General features: G+C 43.9%; 1 protein-coding gene across 1 annotated transcript in view; it reads right to left on the reverse strand.

The window, feature by feature from the left end:
• The window catches only part of LOC126475343 (cerebellar degeneration-related protein 2), a 485,149-nt gene extending 469,515 nt beyond the window's left edge, over window positions 1-15,634 (reverse strand). Inside the window, exon 1 of the mRNA XM_050103162.1 lies at window positions 15,488-15,634. Within this exon, the coding sequence (XP_049959119.1) occupies window positions 15,488-15,563 (76 nt within the window). The 5' untranslated portion in view covers window positions 15,564-15,634. The remainder of the gene's footprint in view (window positions 1-15,487) is intronic.
• Between the last annotated feature and the right edge of the window lie 347 nt (window positions 15,635-15,981).

The following is a 15,981-nucleotide window of genomic DNA, read 5'->3' on the forward strand; positions in this document are numbered from 1 at the left end:
TCCTGTTGCGTGAAGAGCACGAGATTAAAATATTTTCGGAGTACTCCCGTGAAGCTAGTTACCATCAAATGTGCTTCGTATCTTTAGTCCGTGGCCTGACATTGTGGGTTTCAGTAAAGGTTTTGGTTGGACCTGTCGTTTCACTACAACAATCCATTTTTGCCCTTTCGATTGGGATCTTAGTCGTTATAGGAATACTTCGAACATTCGCAAATGATTAGTAATTTCCCAACCTTGAGATGAAAACGAAGGTTACCAGTTTAACAATAATATGTTCGTTGCACGACATCTATTTATTCATCCAGGGATCTTCTGATATACGATGTCACAATGATGTCAGTAAATTGCTTAAATATTTAGACACGCAATATATATTAATGATATTTTGAAGAGGATACCGCAGGTGGTTGTCTGTAGCCTTTCAGAAGGAACCATCCCGTCGTTTGCCCAGAATGATTTACGAGTAGCACAGAAAAACTAAATTAGGCTGACCAGACAGGTCCTCTCGAGTATGTCTCTCTGAAAAACAGCATTATAAAAAAGAGTTAATTATTCCTACAGTATCACCACACACATCACTAACAGCCGCTGGTGGCTAAAGGACCAGTCAGATTGTTCCTCTCCTGCATAATCTTCCATTTTCAAACATTAGCCAGTCCTGCAAAGAAATGTACTCCATCGAAACGCTGTATAATTTCTACTTGACGAGTGGCTGACCAAGCCACAGTCTTAACCAAAAAATTCAGTTTAATCTCTTCGACACAAAACTCCGTTACAGAGCAGTACTTTTTCCTCAAGACGATGCTGCGCCTAAGGTTTTCCTACTGATCTGCACACAAAGGAAAATTATGTTTACACTGTCACAGACCCCCTAGCAATCATGTTATGGAACGTTGCCTCTAATGCTTTCTGTTGGTTTATTTGCATTAGGGTGTTGTCCAATTTCCCATTTACAACTGAATTACGTATTGTGTAACTTGCAAAAATAAGCATTATGCCATTATACAGGGCCTTTCGTATACTACGCAATTTTTAAATCCAGTGGTAAAATTGTTTTTCAAGATTGCGATACTGCGTTTATTACATTTTATATCGATTGTCATTCCGATTACTTTATCAATCGTCGTTTGTGTATTTCAGGATCTCAGTCGCCATGGAGCGGTTCACGAAGAAGGAATGAGTTATTGTGAAAACCCATTAGAGACTGGGCGAGTGCTATGCAGAGACTCACTGTTCATAGAATTCGATCGTAATAATGATCCTAATCCACGAACAGTTCTGCGGTTGATAAATTCGAGGAAATTGGGCCAGTTACAACCATAAAAATTGTCCGGACGGAACCATACGGTTCTTACAGAACGAAACATTTCAATGGTGCAGGATAGTGTGGCGGTGAGAACGCACGTTATTTCAACGTCGTTCTCAACAACTGGGGAATTTCGAGAGTCTCTTTGCAATCAGTTTAGAGAAACTGATCTTCATATGCCAGTTGACGCAATATCTTAAACCCGTAGATCATTTGAAACAGAAATTTCGCCGAGTGGATTCTCACGAAAAAAGAAGAGGACAACAATTTCGCAAAAAGAATTATCTTCAGTGACGAGGCAAGTTTTCAACTATCTGGGTTCGTTAACCGACTAACTGCCACATATGGGGCGAGGAAAATCCCAGGTTGATCCAAGCGCCACATGCATCCATTGCACACCACAGTTTGGTGTGGCTTATGGGCAGGTGGTGTGATTGGTCCCGTCTTTTTTGAAGATTTCGACGTTAATGCAGTAACAGTTAACGGCGAGTGTTATAACGAAATGATCAGAATCAACTTCTGGCTTCCTCTGGGTCAAGTAGATACAGCCAATGTGGTTGCTGAGGGCCAGGGCTACGTGTCACACATCGCGCGAGACAACAACCCTACTCTATGGGAAAGTCCCTCGTTCTGTCATCTATCTTCCTGGCGACTATGGAATGGCCTCTTAGATGTTGTGACCTTATTCCACGTGACTTCTTTTTATGGCGTTATGTGAAGTCCAAGGCCTACGAGAGCAATCCACAAACAGTTCTGCAACTCAAGGAAGAAATTTGATGTGTCATCAACGACATCAAAAGAGGTAATGTGAAAGGGTTGTCACGAACTTCATAGACCGAGTAACTGCCTGTCGAGACACTCTAGGTGGACTTTAAGATATAATTTTTCCTCACTTAAATGGGAGCGAATGTAGATGGAAATTAAAAAAAATATTTCGACCCATCTCGTTTTTAAAAATGGCGCATGGAAGACCCTATATCTACGCTTTCGTAATTTTTATGGTTACTCTAATTGTATTACCCTGTCGAAAATAGGCACCAGTAACGGAGTCGGATGGTAATGCAGAAAAGGACTAATAAATCCCTTCTCATTCTTCTTGACGAGAAATACGTAACTACATCCAAGTATTAGATCTCACTGAAGTATAATGGCGCGGGATTTTAATTGGCTCGTCATTACGGGGTTGGGTTTAGGAACCGTACAAAAATATCTGTATCAAGGAAACCTCTTACAATTAGAACAATATGCTGCGAATGTTGTATCTTCAAACGTGGCCTGAGCGCTGTTGCGTATTTCTCTACCAGTCAACTGCCACGAAAGCCTAATGTTACGTAAGGTTACAGCATGGTCCGTTTTACACTGGCAAATTATATGCAGTGTAATGAGCTCCATTAAATGGAAGCGTATTACATCATCAGGTTATAAATATTTTAATGACTGGGTCACGTGGCTCGTTGTGAATATTAACTGGCGTTTTTCGGCACGACGACCTGCTGCTCACTACTGCCCACACACTTTCAGGAGACTCAGGTACCAAAGCACAGTTTGTAACCAGGCCACATGTAGCCCGAGCGTCGGACATGCGCAGAGATGCAACTGCCGGAACTTCAGTTTCGTTAAGAAGCATCTTATACGATAGTTTTCAAGGTACACACGAACAAGAACAAAATTCTCTAATGTCGAAATAATTTGCACTGAAAGAGCTTAAAGCAACTGAAGAAAAGTTGCTGTCATAGGCACACAAACTTTAGTACTTTATCCACCTTCAGCAACTGCAATTTTATATAGCGAAATAATACGCAACCATTTGCATGTAAGAAATTTAATTTCTTTGGCGGTTTTGGCCACTTAGTGCCCTTCTTCTGAACGTTATACCTATGGCATTATTTGAGTGTATCAACAGTAAGAGGCTTACAGTAAAATGCCGTGGTCATGAGGTTCATGGTGTCTGGACAAAAATATAGTGCTAATTAATAGTAGTCTATAGATAACTAAATTTTCATGAAAGGCATACCACTAAACACGATGTCTTTGTCACTCAACTACTTAGCATGGCGCTTTGTATCAATGACTGAAAATACACCAAATACGAAGATTCCTTTCATGCAAATACCACACGCACAGAATATTCCCAAGCTTACTCTCATCAGGGTAATACTCAGTGCATACTGTGTCGCAAACCATTCCTGAGCGTAGGTTGTCTCCCCCTGTACTCTTAAAGGTAGCTTATGTCACTAGCGGAACAGGCTTTTCGAGAAATGTTCAGGAGGCGTAAAAATGTTGTTACAGAAGTTATTGACGATGCTACAGTAGAGTGTTCTCAATGCAGCCTACTGTACTAATTTATGAGGCAAAAAGGTACTGGTAATATGTTACACCGACAACTTCGTGTCATTTTGTACGGATGTTGGCTGCATGTTAATCTCTAAAACTAATTTCTCACACCATACTTACAGAAGTTAACGTTTAGATTACCTTATTTCGTCCGTGGTTAGACTTATTAGAAGACTGCGACTGTCGATGGTGCAAATTTCTAGTTAACCCGTTACCCGTGTCAGTCGGGTAGATCAGCGGTTACACCAGTTTCTTCTCCTGTGTGTTGCCATTTCTCTGCCATGCTTATTCAAGCTTAAGGCAGATTGCAAATCGTTGTTCGCACACGTTGAACCATGGTTCATGTGTGATATTGAGATGTGTGATCTCGTACGTAACTACCTTCAGAGTGTTTTAGTGGAATATCTTGGAAACGCCGGCCGGTGTGGCCAAGCGGTTCTAGGCGTTTCAGTCTGGAACCGCGCGACCACTACGGTCGCAGGTTCGAATCCTGCCTCGGGCATGGATATGTGTGATGTCCTTAGGTTAGTTAGGTTTAAGTAGTTGTAAGTTCTAGGGGACTGATGACCTCAGAAGTTAAGTCCCATAGTGCTCAGAGCCATTTGAACATCATTTATCTTGGAAACAAAGCATAAGATTGACAACTGGCTACACCCAGCACAAGAAACTCGTGCAAACTACTGATCCACCTGAAAATGATGGTGTAATCCCTCAAATCGCGGCTTTTCGCGGATGATGCTGTAGTATACAGAGAAGTTGCAGCATTAGAAAATTGTAGCGAAATGCAGGAAGATCTGCAGCGGATAGGCACTTGGTGCAGGGAGTGGCAACTGTCCCTTAACATAGACAAATGTAATGTATTGCGAATACATAGAAAGAAGGAACCTTTATTGTATGATTATATGGTAGCGGAACAAACACTGGTAGCAGTTACTTCTGTAAAATATCTGGGAGTATGCGCGCAGAACGATTTGAAGTGAAATGATCATATAAAATTAATTGTTGGTAAGGCGGGTGCCAGGTTGAGATTCATTGGGAGAGTGCTTAGAAAATGTAGTCCATCAACAAAGGAGGTGGCTTACAAAACTCTCGTTCGACCTATACTTGAGTATTGCTCATCAGTGTGGGATCCGTACCAGATCGGGTTGACGGAGTAGATAGAGAAGATCCAAAGAAGAGCGGCGTGTTTCGTCACAGGGTTATTTGGTAACCGTGATAGCGTTACGGAGATGTTTAATAAACTCAAGTGGCAGACTCTGCAAGAGAGGCGATCTGCATCGCGGTGTAGATTGCTCGCCAGGTTTCGAGAGGGTGCGTTTCTGGAGGAGGTATCGAATATATTGCTTCCCCCTACTTATACCTCCCGAGGAGATCACGAATGTAAAATTAGAGAGATTAGAGCGCGCACGGAGGCTTTCAGACAGTCGTTCTTCCCGCGAACCATACGCGACTGGAACAGGAAAGGGAGATAATGACAGTGGCACGTAAAGTGCCCTCCGCCACACACCGTTGGGTGGCTTGCGGAGTATAAATGTAGATGTAGATGTGTAAGAAAAAAAGACTGCCATAGTTGTTTTTGTTTACTTTTCATAAAATTTGGATTCATATCTCATGTCGTTTGGAAGCAGTGATTTGTTAGGCTCACCACTACTGCTTAAGACAAAACTAAGACCTTTGATGCGCTGTAACCATTCACCACTTGATAATTTCAAGAACAGTGTTTCGGAGGCCTGTACCTCATCTTCATTTTCAACTATTCAGATTCGACGTTTGTCGGTGATATGATTACGCGCTGTTTCCAGTGGAGAACGGTGACTTACTGAACATGACCTGAAGTTGTGAAGGTGCTACTAGACCGGTTGCTAAGTTTTTGAAAATGCACTACCAATTCGAGAAACACGTCTCGGGAAGTTGGACTCCATTTTGATTTGCTATGGCGTACGCTTTATTGAAGTGCCAGCTCTGTCATTTGAGTGACCGGCCTTAAGTCCTAGGCAGGCGTTCTGAGCTGCAGGTGGCGCCGGCCACGCTCTGGCGCCTGGAGCAGGAGTCCAGTCTCAAGGCCGCCGCTGGAACTGGTGCTCGCAGGCTCAGGATCACGCGCATGCGCACAGCGGACAGCGGACAGCGGCCAGCGCGCTGGACTGGTCACGCAGCGGGCACTCCACGACACACACACACACACACACACACACACACACACACACACACACACACACACGTGCTGCTGCTGCGCTTTTTAAAGGCCCGCCCTACCTCGGCTGGCCTCCAAAAGCTACTCAACAAATGCTGCTACTTTTGTGAGGCGTCGAACTTCTGACATTTGATGCGGCCCATCACGAATTACTTTCCTTTGCCAACCTCCCCGTAGCACTTGCTCCCCGCGTATTTAATTACTTGCTGACTGTATTGCATAGTGTGTGAACTAGGCAGTTTTGACAGATTACTGTTGTACAAAAATAGTGGTGTGACTACATTTTTGTAACTGGTAAACAGGTTTTTTAGCAATAATTCTTATTTGTCGAGGAAACAGATTACAGATCATCCAAATTATGACTGTCCATGTCGGCGCTGCATCACTATATCTTTCCCAAACCGTCGTTCACAATTTGGCAATCTGTTTTACACCCAGGATAACTTTCTGTACAGTTTGCTGTTTATGGACTACTAGTAAAACGAAGTAGTTCGTGGTGCAGAATGAACTTAAAGGTCAACAAAAATACTAACCTTTTAATAGGAGCAACAGTAATTACATAAATAAGCCATCAATTTTAATATGAGAAACTTCTTTATTTCCCAACGAAGTCCTGTGTTTCAGGAACGATATTTTGCTGACCTTCTAGGCGATAGAAAGCGCCTTATGTGATTCTACTTCAACATTGTGCTCTGTGGCTTCTGCGTTTTTTCAGTAGACTAACTGCATTGAAATTGGTCATGTGATGTGTGTAACTGGAAAGCATTGCCATTTTTCGATGCATAGTTGATTTGTTAACAGTTTAAAAGCCGCCTATGGAATGGTTATTTTGAAGCGACTTCAGTATCGGATCGGCAAAAAAGCTAACAGAGCAAGCTAACAGATACCAACACCATTAAACTACTTCCCAAACAGACTATAAGCACATGAACCTGGTGAATAACTTCTTAATTACGTCTTCCGAAGTACAGAAACTTTTCTAGGCCAAAGAAAGTGCATGAAAGTGATTCACTAGCTAATGTATAGCCATATCCAAAACACACACTAACGTCCTATATAGTCTCTTGTACAATTAATCTGTGCACAGAGAAATAGCAGCAAGTACGGAATGAGCGGTTATAATCTAATCAGGGGGTTTCAAAGTCTTCAGTATCAGCTACTCAATGCCTTCTACTTCTGGAACAATTTTTGCTACAGTAATTTATCAGTACTAGGATTTGTAGTTCCATTTCAACGCAGAACAAAACAACGAAAACGTTTCAAGGAATTGACGACTATGGGATACATTCGTACGAAATCATTCCCTGAGTAACAGGTACGCAGAAACATTGATAAACATTTACGCAAAGTTTGTGGAATTCTGCACTGGAGATGGCTTATAGAAGCAGAACCAGCGGTTGCTAATATGTAACAGAATTAAATGTATTTTGTCATTTTCAGACATTAACATTTTCAGATTTATAGACATTTTAATTTTCCATCTATACTACATGCAAATCTTGCAACCCATTTGTCAGGGCATTTGACATAGGGTATCTTTAAGCGAAATGACTCAGTCATGTATTCAAGAAGTGTACGGAACGTGAGCATAAAAATGTTATAGCCTTTGTACCATTAGCTTAGTAGCGGCTGTTAGTGATCTCTCGGCTCTAGGAAGAATGTTTTGGAGCGTCAAATTGCAAATAATGCTGAAACGACCACGCTTAGAGTCAATGACGCTCGCCCCCGCCCCCCCCCCCCTCCCCGCCACTAATTTAATCTGATGACGATCGGGTGCCCCAGAGTAACTTATTAAAGATGTGTAGGTCCCGTTTACACAATATTTTAGATTTCATGCTGCCTGATTATTTTCGGTCATTTGAATATCTCGTACAAAAATGCAAACTTTTTGCTGTGTTCAAGCACCTTCGTCAGTGCCACCGAGTGGCAGACAGTAATGCCCAAAGAATTTCTGTTACCGAGTCTGTGCTGTTCGCTATACTTTGAGCAACAGCAGTTCAACATCCGTGCCACACACGAACTACATTTTATCAGAACCTATAAAGCTTGACGTGATAAAGGGAAACTATACAAACGCTTTCATGATTACTAGGAAAAACATCAGACGTTCGAAAGTAATAATTATTTAAAAAAGAGGTGTGCCGTCCGAAAATCAATATCAAAATATTGGAAATACGTTCAACTGCTCTCCTGGGGAACTAGATACACCCAACAGGGTTTTAAAGCGTCGCAATTGAGTGTGCTTAATGTGAACACATTCGGTTTCAGCGACAAATGAGAGGCTACCAATTTACTTGCAGGAAGATTTTTATATGCCGAGACGGTAAACAAACACTCCATTAGCGTAGGAACGGTGGGACCCCTGAGAGAGTGGAGCCAGGTACGCAGAGGCTCATGAGCAACACTGTCAACACGTCGTAACTGCAAACATTTGACAAGTAATACACAGGATGATCATAAATTTGGTTAACTGAGGGGAATTATCAGACTAAACAGCGAGGTCTTCAGTCCCGCGATGACCCAGTTACACACGAAAGAGAGAAGGTCCGCTGAAAGTGGACGGATCCAGTCAAAGGAGTCAAACTATAAAACGAGGAAGTCAAAACACACGTAGTAGAAGGCATAAAAGGGTAGCCCAAATCCAAAAACTGGGAAATCAGAGGGATAAAAGAGCAATCTTCGAAAGGGGGAGTGTTCATGGGTCCCACACCGAGAAAACATGGAGAGGCCCCAACCACAACCACCCTGTCCGTGCTCCTGCTCCAGGAGTAAAGCAAAACTTATATATCAAAACAAAAACCACTTTCACCGAGGAAACTGAGGATCAGTTCGACCATCTGTGAATCGTGTGCTAATATTAAAGGAATCTGGAAGACTATACTTAGTACGAAGGGCCGACAGGGGACATTGCACCAATATATGGGATACTTTTAGTCTGGCTCGACAACCACGTTGTGGGGGTGGTTCACTACTCAAGAAGAAACAATGAGTGAGCCTGGTATGACCAATGCGAAGACGACATAATACAGTGGACTGCTTGAGAGGAGCAGAAGGAAGAGAGGCAAACCGCTGTGGACACATTGATCGTGCGGAGTTTATTGCTGAGAGCAGCAGCACACCAGATGTCATTCCACTTTTGGGCAAAGGGAGATCTGACGTAGATCCGCATTCCGCAGCATGGAATCGTGAAAGGGAAGAGGGTAAGTACCTGCTTCTCCAGCCAAATGGTCGATCAATTCATTCCCTGGGGACCCACATGACTGGGGGGGGGGGGGGGGGGGGGCGGGGGAGAAGCAGAGGCCAAAGAGTGACGAAAATAGCATCGGCCGATAGCCTGTAGGCTGCTCATTGAGTTGGTACATAATTAAAACATTGAAGGAAGGCCTCAGAAACAAGATGGAGGGCCCTGTTGATGGCTAATATCTCCGCTGTGAACACACTACATAATCATGGCATTAAATGGTGTTCTAAGCCAGTAGGAGGCGTGAAAGCATATCCCGCCTTATCTGTCGTCTTAGAACCATCAGTGTAGAAGATGGTGCCAGGATGGAATGTACAAGACACCTGAAAACCGTAGGAGCGACAGTAACCTTAGGACTCTGTAACAGGTCGGTCCTAATCCGTGGTATAGGCACCATCCAAGGGGTGGGGGCGTGAGAGGAAGTACACAGGGATTCCAGTTAGTTGACGTGGAGATCCCGACAGATGGATGTGAGACGCATTCCAACCGGCAATACCATCCGTGGTCGGTTATCAGGAGTGAGACATCCCTCGTTCACAAAGAAGACAGGCTATACGGGATGGTCAGGCAATCAGCGAATGGCGATTGCGTAAGAAAACAGGAGTTGGTTCCGACGTGTTTGCAGAGGCGGAATCCGTGCTTCTGCGAGGGGACTCAACGGGGCTAGTGCGAAAGGCACAAAAAGCGAGACGCACCCCACAATGGCGAACAGGGTCAAATATTTTCAGAGCGGAAAAGAGCCGTGAGCCATAAACCTGACTACCATAATCTAGTCTGGACAAGACCAGAGCACGGAAAAAAAATGGAGAAGATTAACACGGTCTGCACCTTAAGATATGTTGGTCAGGAGGCTTAGAGCATTAAGTTTCTGCATGCATGTAGTCTGCAGGTGGCAAATACGCGACAGCCACGTCAGCTTTTTATCAAAAATAATGCCCAAGAAACGGGACTGTGCTACAACATCGAGGAGCTGGTTGCCTAAATAAAGTTCTGGATCGGGGACGACAAAAATGCATAACCCGCGTTTTGGAAGCAAAAAACTTGAAGCCATGGGCACGGCCCACGCTGAGGTCCGTCCGATGGCGCCTTTGAGCCGGCGCTCAGCAGATGCTATCTAGTGGGAGCTACACCAGATGCAAAAATCTTCCACATATAACGCTGGGGTAGCCACAGGCCAAATGGACATTACAAGCCCATTGACGACCATGAGAGAGTGGGACACGTAACACACAACCCTGCGGGATAGCGTTCTCCTGAATCCGATATGCCAAATTTAAACAGACGCAAAATCCCCAAGATTGGCGACCTTATACAGAAGCTCGAAATTTAGCACGGAGTTCAATGCGAGATGATAAAAGTTTCCACAACGAAACTGTCTTGAAAGCTGGAAGAAAATCCAAACAGATTCCGGTCGTATGTGAAGTATGTTAGCGCCAAGAAACGATCAATTCCTTCTCTGCGCAATAGCAATGGAGATAATAACGAAGACAGTGCTGCCAAAGCGGAGTTACTAAACACAGCCTTCCGAAATTCCTTCACAAAAGAAGACGAAGTAAAAATAGTCCAGAATTCTAATCAAGAACAGCTGCCAACATGAGTAATGTAGAAGTAAATATTCACAAACTAGTTAAGCAACTTAAATCAGTAAAAGCATGTCTTCTGGTCCAGACGGTATACCAGTTACGTTCCTTTGGAGTATGCTGATGCGTTAGCTCCATACTTAATCATATACAGCCGTTCGCTCATCGAAAAATCCGTACCCAAAGATTAGAAAGTTGCACAGTTCACACCAGTATTCAAGAAAGGTACTAGGAGTAATCCACTAAATTACAGGCCCATCTCATTAACGTCGATATGCAACATGATTGTGGAACACGTTCTGTGCTCGAACATTATGAATTACCTCGAAGAAAACGGTCTATTGACACACAGTTAACATGGATTTATAAAACATCGTTCTTGTTAAACAACTATCTTTTTATTCGCATGAAGTGTTGAGTGCTATTGACAAGGGATTTCAGACTGATTTGGTATTTCTGGATTCCCGGAAGGCTTTTGACACTGTACCACACAATCGGCTTGTAGTGAAATTGCGTGCTTGTGGAATATCGTCTCAGTTATGTGACTGGATTTGTCATTTTCTGTTAGAGGGGTCACAGTTCGTAGTAACTGACGGAAAGTCATCGAGTAAAACAGAACTGATTATGGCGTTCCGCAAGGTAGTGTTACAGGCCCTTTGCTGTGCCTTACCTATATAAACGATTTGGGAGACAATATGACCAGCCGTCTTAGGTGGTTTGCAGATGACGCTGTCGTTTGTCGGCTACCAAAGTCATTAAAAGGCGAAAACAAATTGCAAAACGATTTAGAAACGATGTTTGAATGATGTGAAAATTGAAAGTTGGCCTTTAGTAACGAAAAGTGAGAGGTCATCCACATCAGTGCTAAAAGGAACTCAAACTTCGGTTACACGATATATCAGTCAAATCTAAAGGCCGTAAATTCAACTGAATACCTAGGAATTATAATTATGAACAACTTAAATTGGAGGGAACACACAGAAAATGATGTGGGGAAGGCTAACCAAAGACTGCGTTTTGTTGGCAGGACACTTAGAAAATGTGACAGACCTACTAAGGAGACTGCTTACACTACGCTTGTGGGCTCCTTACCAGATAGGATTGACAGAGTACATCGAAAAAGTTCAAAGAAGGGCACCACGTCTTGTACTATCGCGAAATATGGGAGAGAGTCACTGAAACGATACAGGATTTGGGCTCTGAGCACTATGGGACTTAACATATACAGAATTTGGGCTGGACGTCATTAAAAGAAAGGCGTTTTTCGTTGCGACGGAATCTTCTCATGAAATTCCAATCAACTTTCTCGTCCGAATGCGAAAATATTTTATTGACACCGATCTACATAGGAAGAAACGATCACCAGGATAAAATAAGGGAAATCAGAGCTCGTACGGAAAGATACAGGTGTTCGTTCTTTCCGGGCGCTATACGAGAGCGGAATAATAAGAGAATTGTGAAGGTGGTTCGAGGAACCCTCTGCCATGCACTTTAATGTGATTTGCAGAGTATCCATGTAGATGAGTGGAGTGCCAAATCGAAACAGGAAGAGCCGGTGGGATAAAAACTCGCGGATGAAAGTCGGAAGGGGGCCGTAAAAGCTCCAATCAAGGAGTGTAACTAAAATGTGATAGCGCCAAGCCGTGTCGTATGCCTTATACAGGGTGTTACAAAAAGGTACGGCCAAACTTTCTGGAAACATTCCTCGCACACAGAGAAAGAAAATATGTTATGTGGACATGTGTCCGGAAACGCTTACTTTCCATGTTAGAGCTCATTTTATTACTTCTCTTCAAATCACAATCATGCAATGGAAACACAGCAACAGAACGTACCAGCGTGACTTCAAACACTTTGTTACAGGAAATGTTCATAATGTCGTCCGTTAGCGGGGATACATGCATCGACCTTTTGTCGCATGGAATCCCTGATGCGCTGATGCAGCCCTGGAGAATAGCGTATTGTATCACAGCCGTCTACAATACGAGCACGAAGAGTCTCTACATTTGGTACCGGGCTTGCGTAGACAAGAGCTTTCAAATGCCCCCATAAATGAAAGCCAAGAGGGTTGAGGACAGGGGAGCGTGGAGGCCATGGAATTGGTCCGCCTCTACCAATCCATCGGTCACCGAATCTGTCGTTGAGAAGCGTATGAACACTTCGACTGAAATGTGCAGGAGCTCCATAGTGCATGAACCACATGTTGTGTCGTACTTGTAAAGGCACATGTTCTAGCAGCACAGGTAGAGTATCCCGTATGAAATCATGATAACGTGCTCCATTGAGCGTAGGTGAACGAAACTAAAATGAGCTCTAACATGGAAATTAAGCGTTTCCGGACACATGTCCACGTAACATCTTTTCTTTATTTGTGTGTGAGGAATGTTTCCTGAAAGTTTGGCCGTACCTTTTTGTAACACCCTGTATAGGTCAAAGAAGAGATCAGAACTTTACCAAATCTCTTGCGTAGCGCAAGGTTTACGTTAGTTTGGAAGAGGACAACCCAGTTATGAGTTGTCGTAGCGAACTAATATGAACCCGTAATAAACGTTGTGATAACATACTCGTATATATTTCGTCCGAGACCTCCGATTGCCCCATATTTAACGTATATTTCTTTAATAATAAATAAGTTATAAGGTTGTGTCATAAAAGCTACATTACCTAGCAGATAAATCTCTGGCGGGTATTTTGCTGCTTATCATGTCTATCAACTATGAACGTTCAAGGGGGGGGGGGGGGTGTGGGGGGGGGGGGGGGAGTGCATATCTCTCACCCTTTTGTGTTTACCTAAGAACGGCAGTAGTCACCGACATAGTAACAGTTTGCCTCTGTCGGCTGTTTGCCGAACAAAGGTCTCTACATTAACAAATATGTTACTGTTATGGAGTTCTGCACACAGAGATACGAAGACTAATGCAAACCGAAACTGATTAATCTTCTTAGTCACTTCATTTGTGCGAGAACAGCAATTTAAGACTAAGCATCTACCCGTTCTTATCTTCGAGGAATGGAAAGTTCAGAAACCAATACAACTCAAGTACTATGCATTTACACATACCTTGCTGATAATGTATGAGAGACTAAAGAATTTCCGTTGAGAGAAGATCTTTTTATTTCGGAATGCAGTGTGTCCCACGTAATGTGCAGAGTAAAAATAATTTAAGTATCTAAACAAGCGTCTCGGCAGATTACAGTACGTAAAGGGCCACTTGCTGCGTTAAGACCCGTAATTCTTTCTACTGTAATGTTCAAGTAATACAGCTTTCTTAAAAGGAAAGCTTCACTTTACGGTTCTTTACAGTAAGAATATTTTGTTTTAACATTTGTTAGGTTTCAGAATATCGTTTACCAGCGCGATAAACATACAAAAGCAAAGGTCATCAGAATGTCACAGTACGTTATCTTTCAACTGAACCAAGATTTTCGGCTACGCTGCACACCAGTCTTGAGGGCAGAGGAAGTGGGGCAGCCGCGCTCCAACAACACCAACAACTTGCTGCAACCTTTCATGTCCGCATTTTTAGCGGGCTTACGAAGTTTTAGATAATCATACTAAACGTGGGAGGGAGACTGATCTGTCGCCGCAGTAGTTGGAACGTTACACTCAGGAAGAAATTAGCCAAATCTTTAACATCTAGGACTATTACGCACTCAATAGCCTGACAAGCACAGTCGGTTGGTGCTTTCGCTAAATCCGAACAAGGTGTTACAATCATTTACGTCTTCGCTTATTTTGGCGTTAACTGTTACCAGTACCGAGCGAGCTGTTTGACGAAAGAAACCTCCGTGGTGTAGCGGTTAGAGTCGCTAGCAACTGATGGCCCTGTTGGCTTTGATCCCCTATGACTGGTCACCTTCCGCGTATATAAGGACAAATAATTTTCGTAAAAGCTACGAAGTGAATTCGCATGAATTTTTCTTAGTTTATCCGCGACCTGTGTTTATAATCAGCATCAAAATGCTGGATAAACAGGAATATTCGGTACGAGCCGTCGACTTTGATCAGTGACTTACGAAACATGCGACGAACGGTGTAAAACACATGGCAGCTGTAATGTGACATCAGTGACGATTTCTTCAAACTTGTTGAGCTGTGTTTTAGTCTCACCACAACAAGATCATTTTTAATTTCACGTTAGTTAGCTCTGCCAACACGACCAGACTAACACCTTTCAACGTAACCTAGTCGTCGAGCTAGGCTACAGATCGATGTGTCATCACAAACGGGTATTTGTTGCTTTCACATGTCGGCATCGCCAACTAACAAGAAAACTGAATACACACAACAAAAGGTGACGTCACGGTAGCAAACAACATTACGTGGCTGGTCAAAGCAGATGATTTTACCGAAAATAGGTTTTTCAGAATTCAACTCACAGCTTTAGTCTCTAGTAAGATACGTACATTAAATATGGTGCGAACATAAACATCAGTTAGTCCATCACCACAACCTTTACTTGGTCTTCACCTACGCAGCTAACCTACGCTCGTACAACGTTTGAGCTCAATCAGAACTGAAATTTCGGGAGTAGGGGGGGGGGGGGGGGGCGGGAGGGGGAGAGGGACATTGTGATACCATACTACACCTAACCGACTTCGAACTACGTTACAGCGAATTTTTTGTCATGGGGATTCACGAATATACTTGAACCAGAATGTGCACAAGGGAGTAACTTTGACTCTAAAATCACCGAAACGAGGCAGGCAGGACACTACAAACTTTCAACTGTCAACAGATATACGGCAAGCACAGGAGCGCACACGTGCGCCATTCAGTGTCAGCACAACAGACAGAAGGGATACGCATGGCGGCGCGTTGCGGCACTCACCTTCGTGGGTCCAGCAGCCGACGCATTCCTGGCAGAGCATTGACCAGTCGAACAGCAGGTCCCGGTAGGATGCCATGGCTGGCCCGTCGGCACTGGCGCGCGGCGTCCTCCGCTGCCTCGCCTCTGCTGCTGCTGCTCCCCTCCCTCGGCACGCAGCGACCACACGCGCCCGCTCACCTGGACGCACTGCCCTGACTCGACCGGCCGCGCTAACCCAGCAGCACTGGCTCACTGGCTGGCTACTGTGCCAAAGGCTGCACCGCTACGCCGGGACCTTCGACGTCACTGCTGCTTACACCCGCCGTCTCCACAACCCTCCGATAAGTCACGTATCACCGGCAAAACAACGAATGACGGATCGACTACCCTCGCAACCGCAAGTAGGCGTGCGTCAACGGACGTGTTCGACGTACTTGTCAAGTTCTTGCACACCTTTGCCCTCCTCACTTGCGTGGTCGCAACTGGTCTGTCCACAATTAGCAGCAAAGGAAAGC

This window comes from Schistocerca serialis, chromosome 1, assembly GCF_023864345.2.
Source record: "Schistocerca serialis cubense isolate TAMUIC-IGC-003099 chromosome 1, iqSchSeri2.2, whole genome shotgun sequence".
NCBI classification, from domain to species: domain Eukaryota; kingdom Metazoa; phylum Arthropoda; class Insecta; order Orthoptera; family Acrididae; genus Schistocerca; species Schistocerca serialis.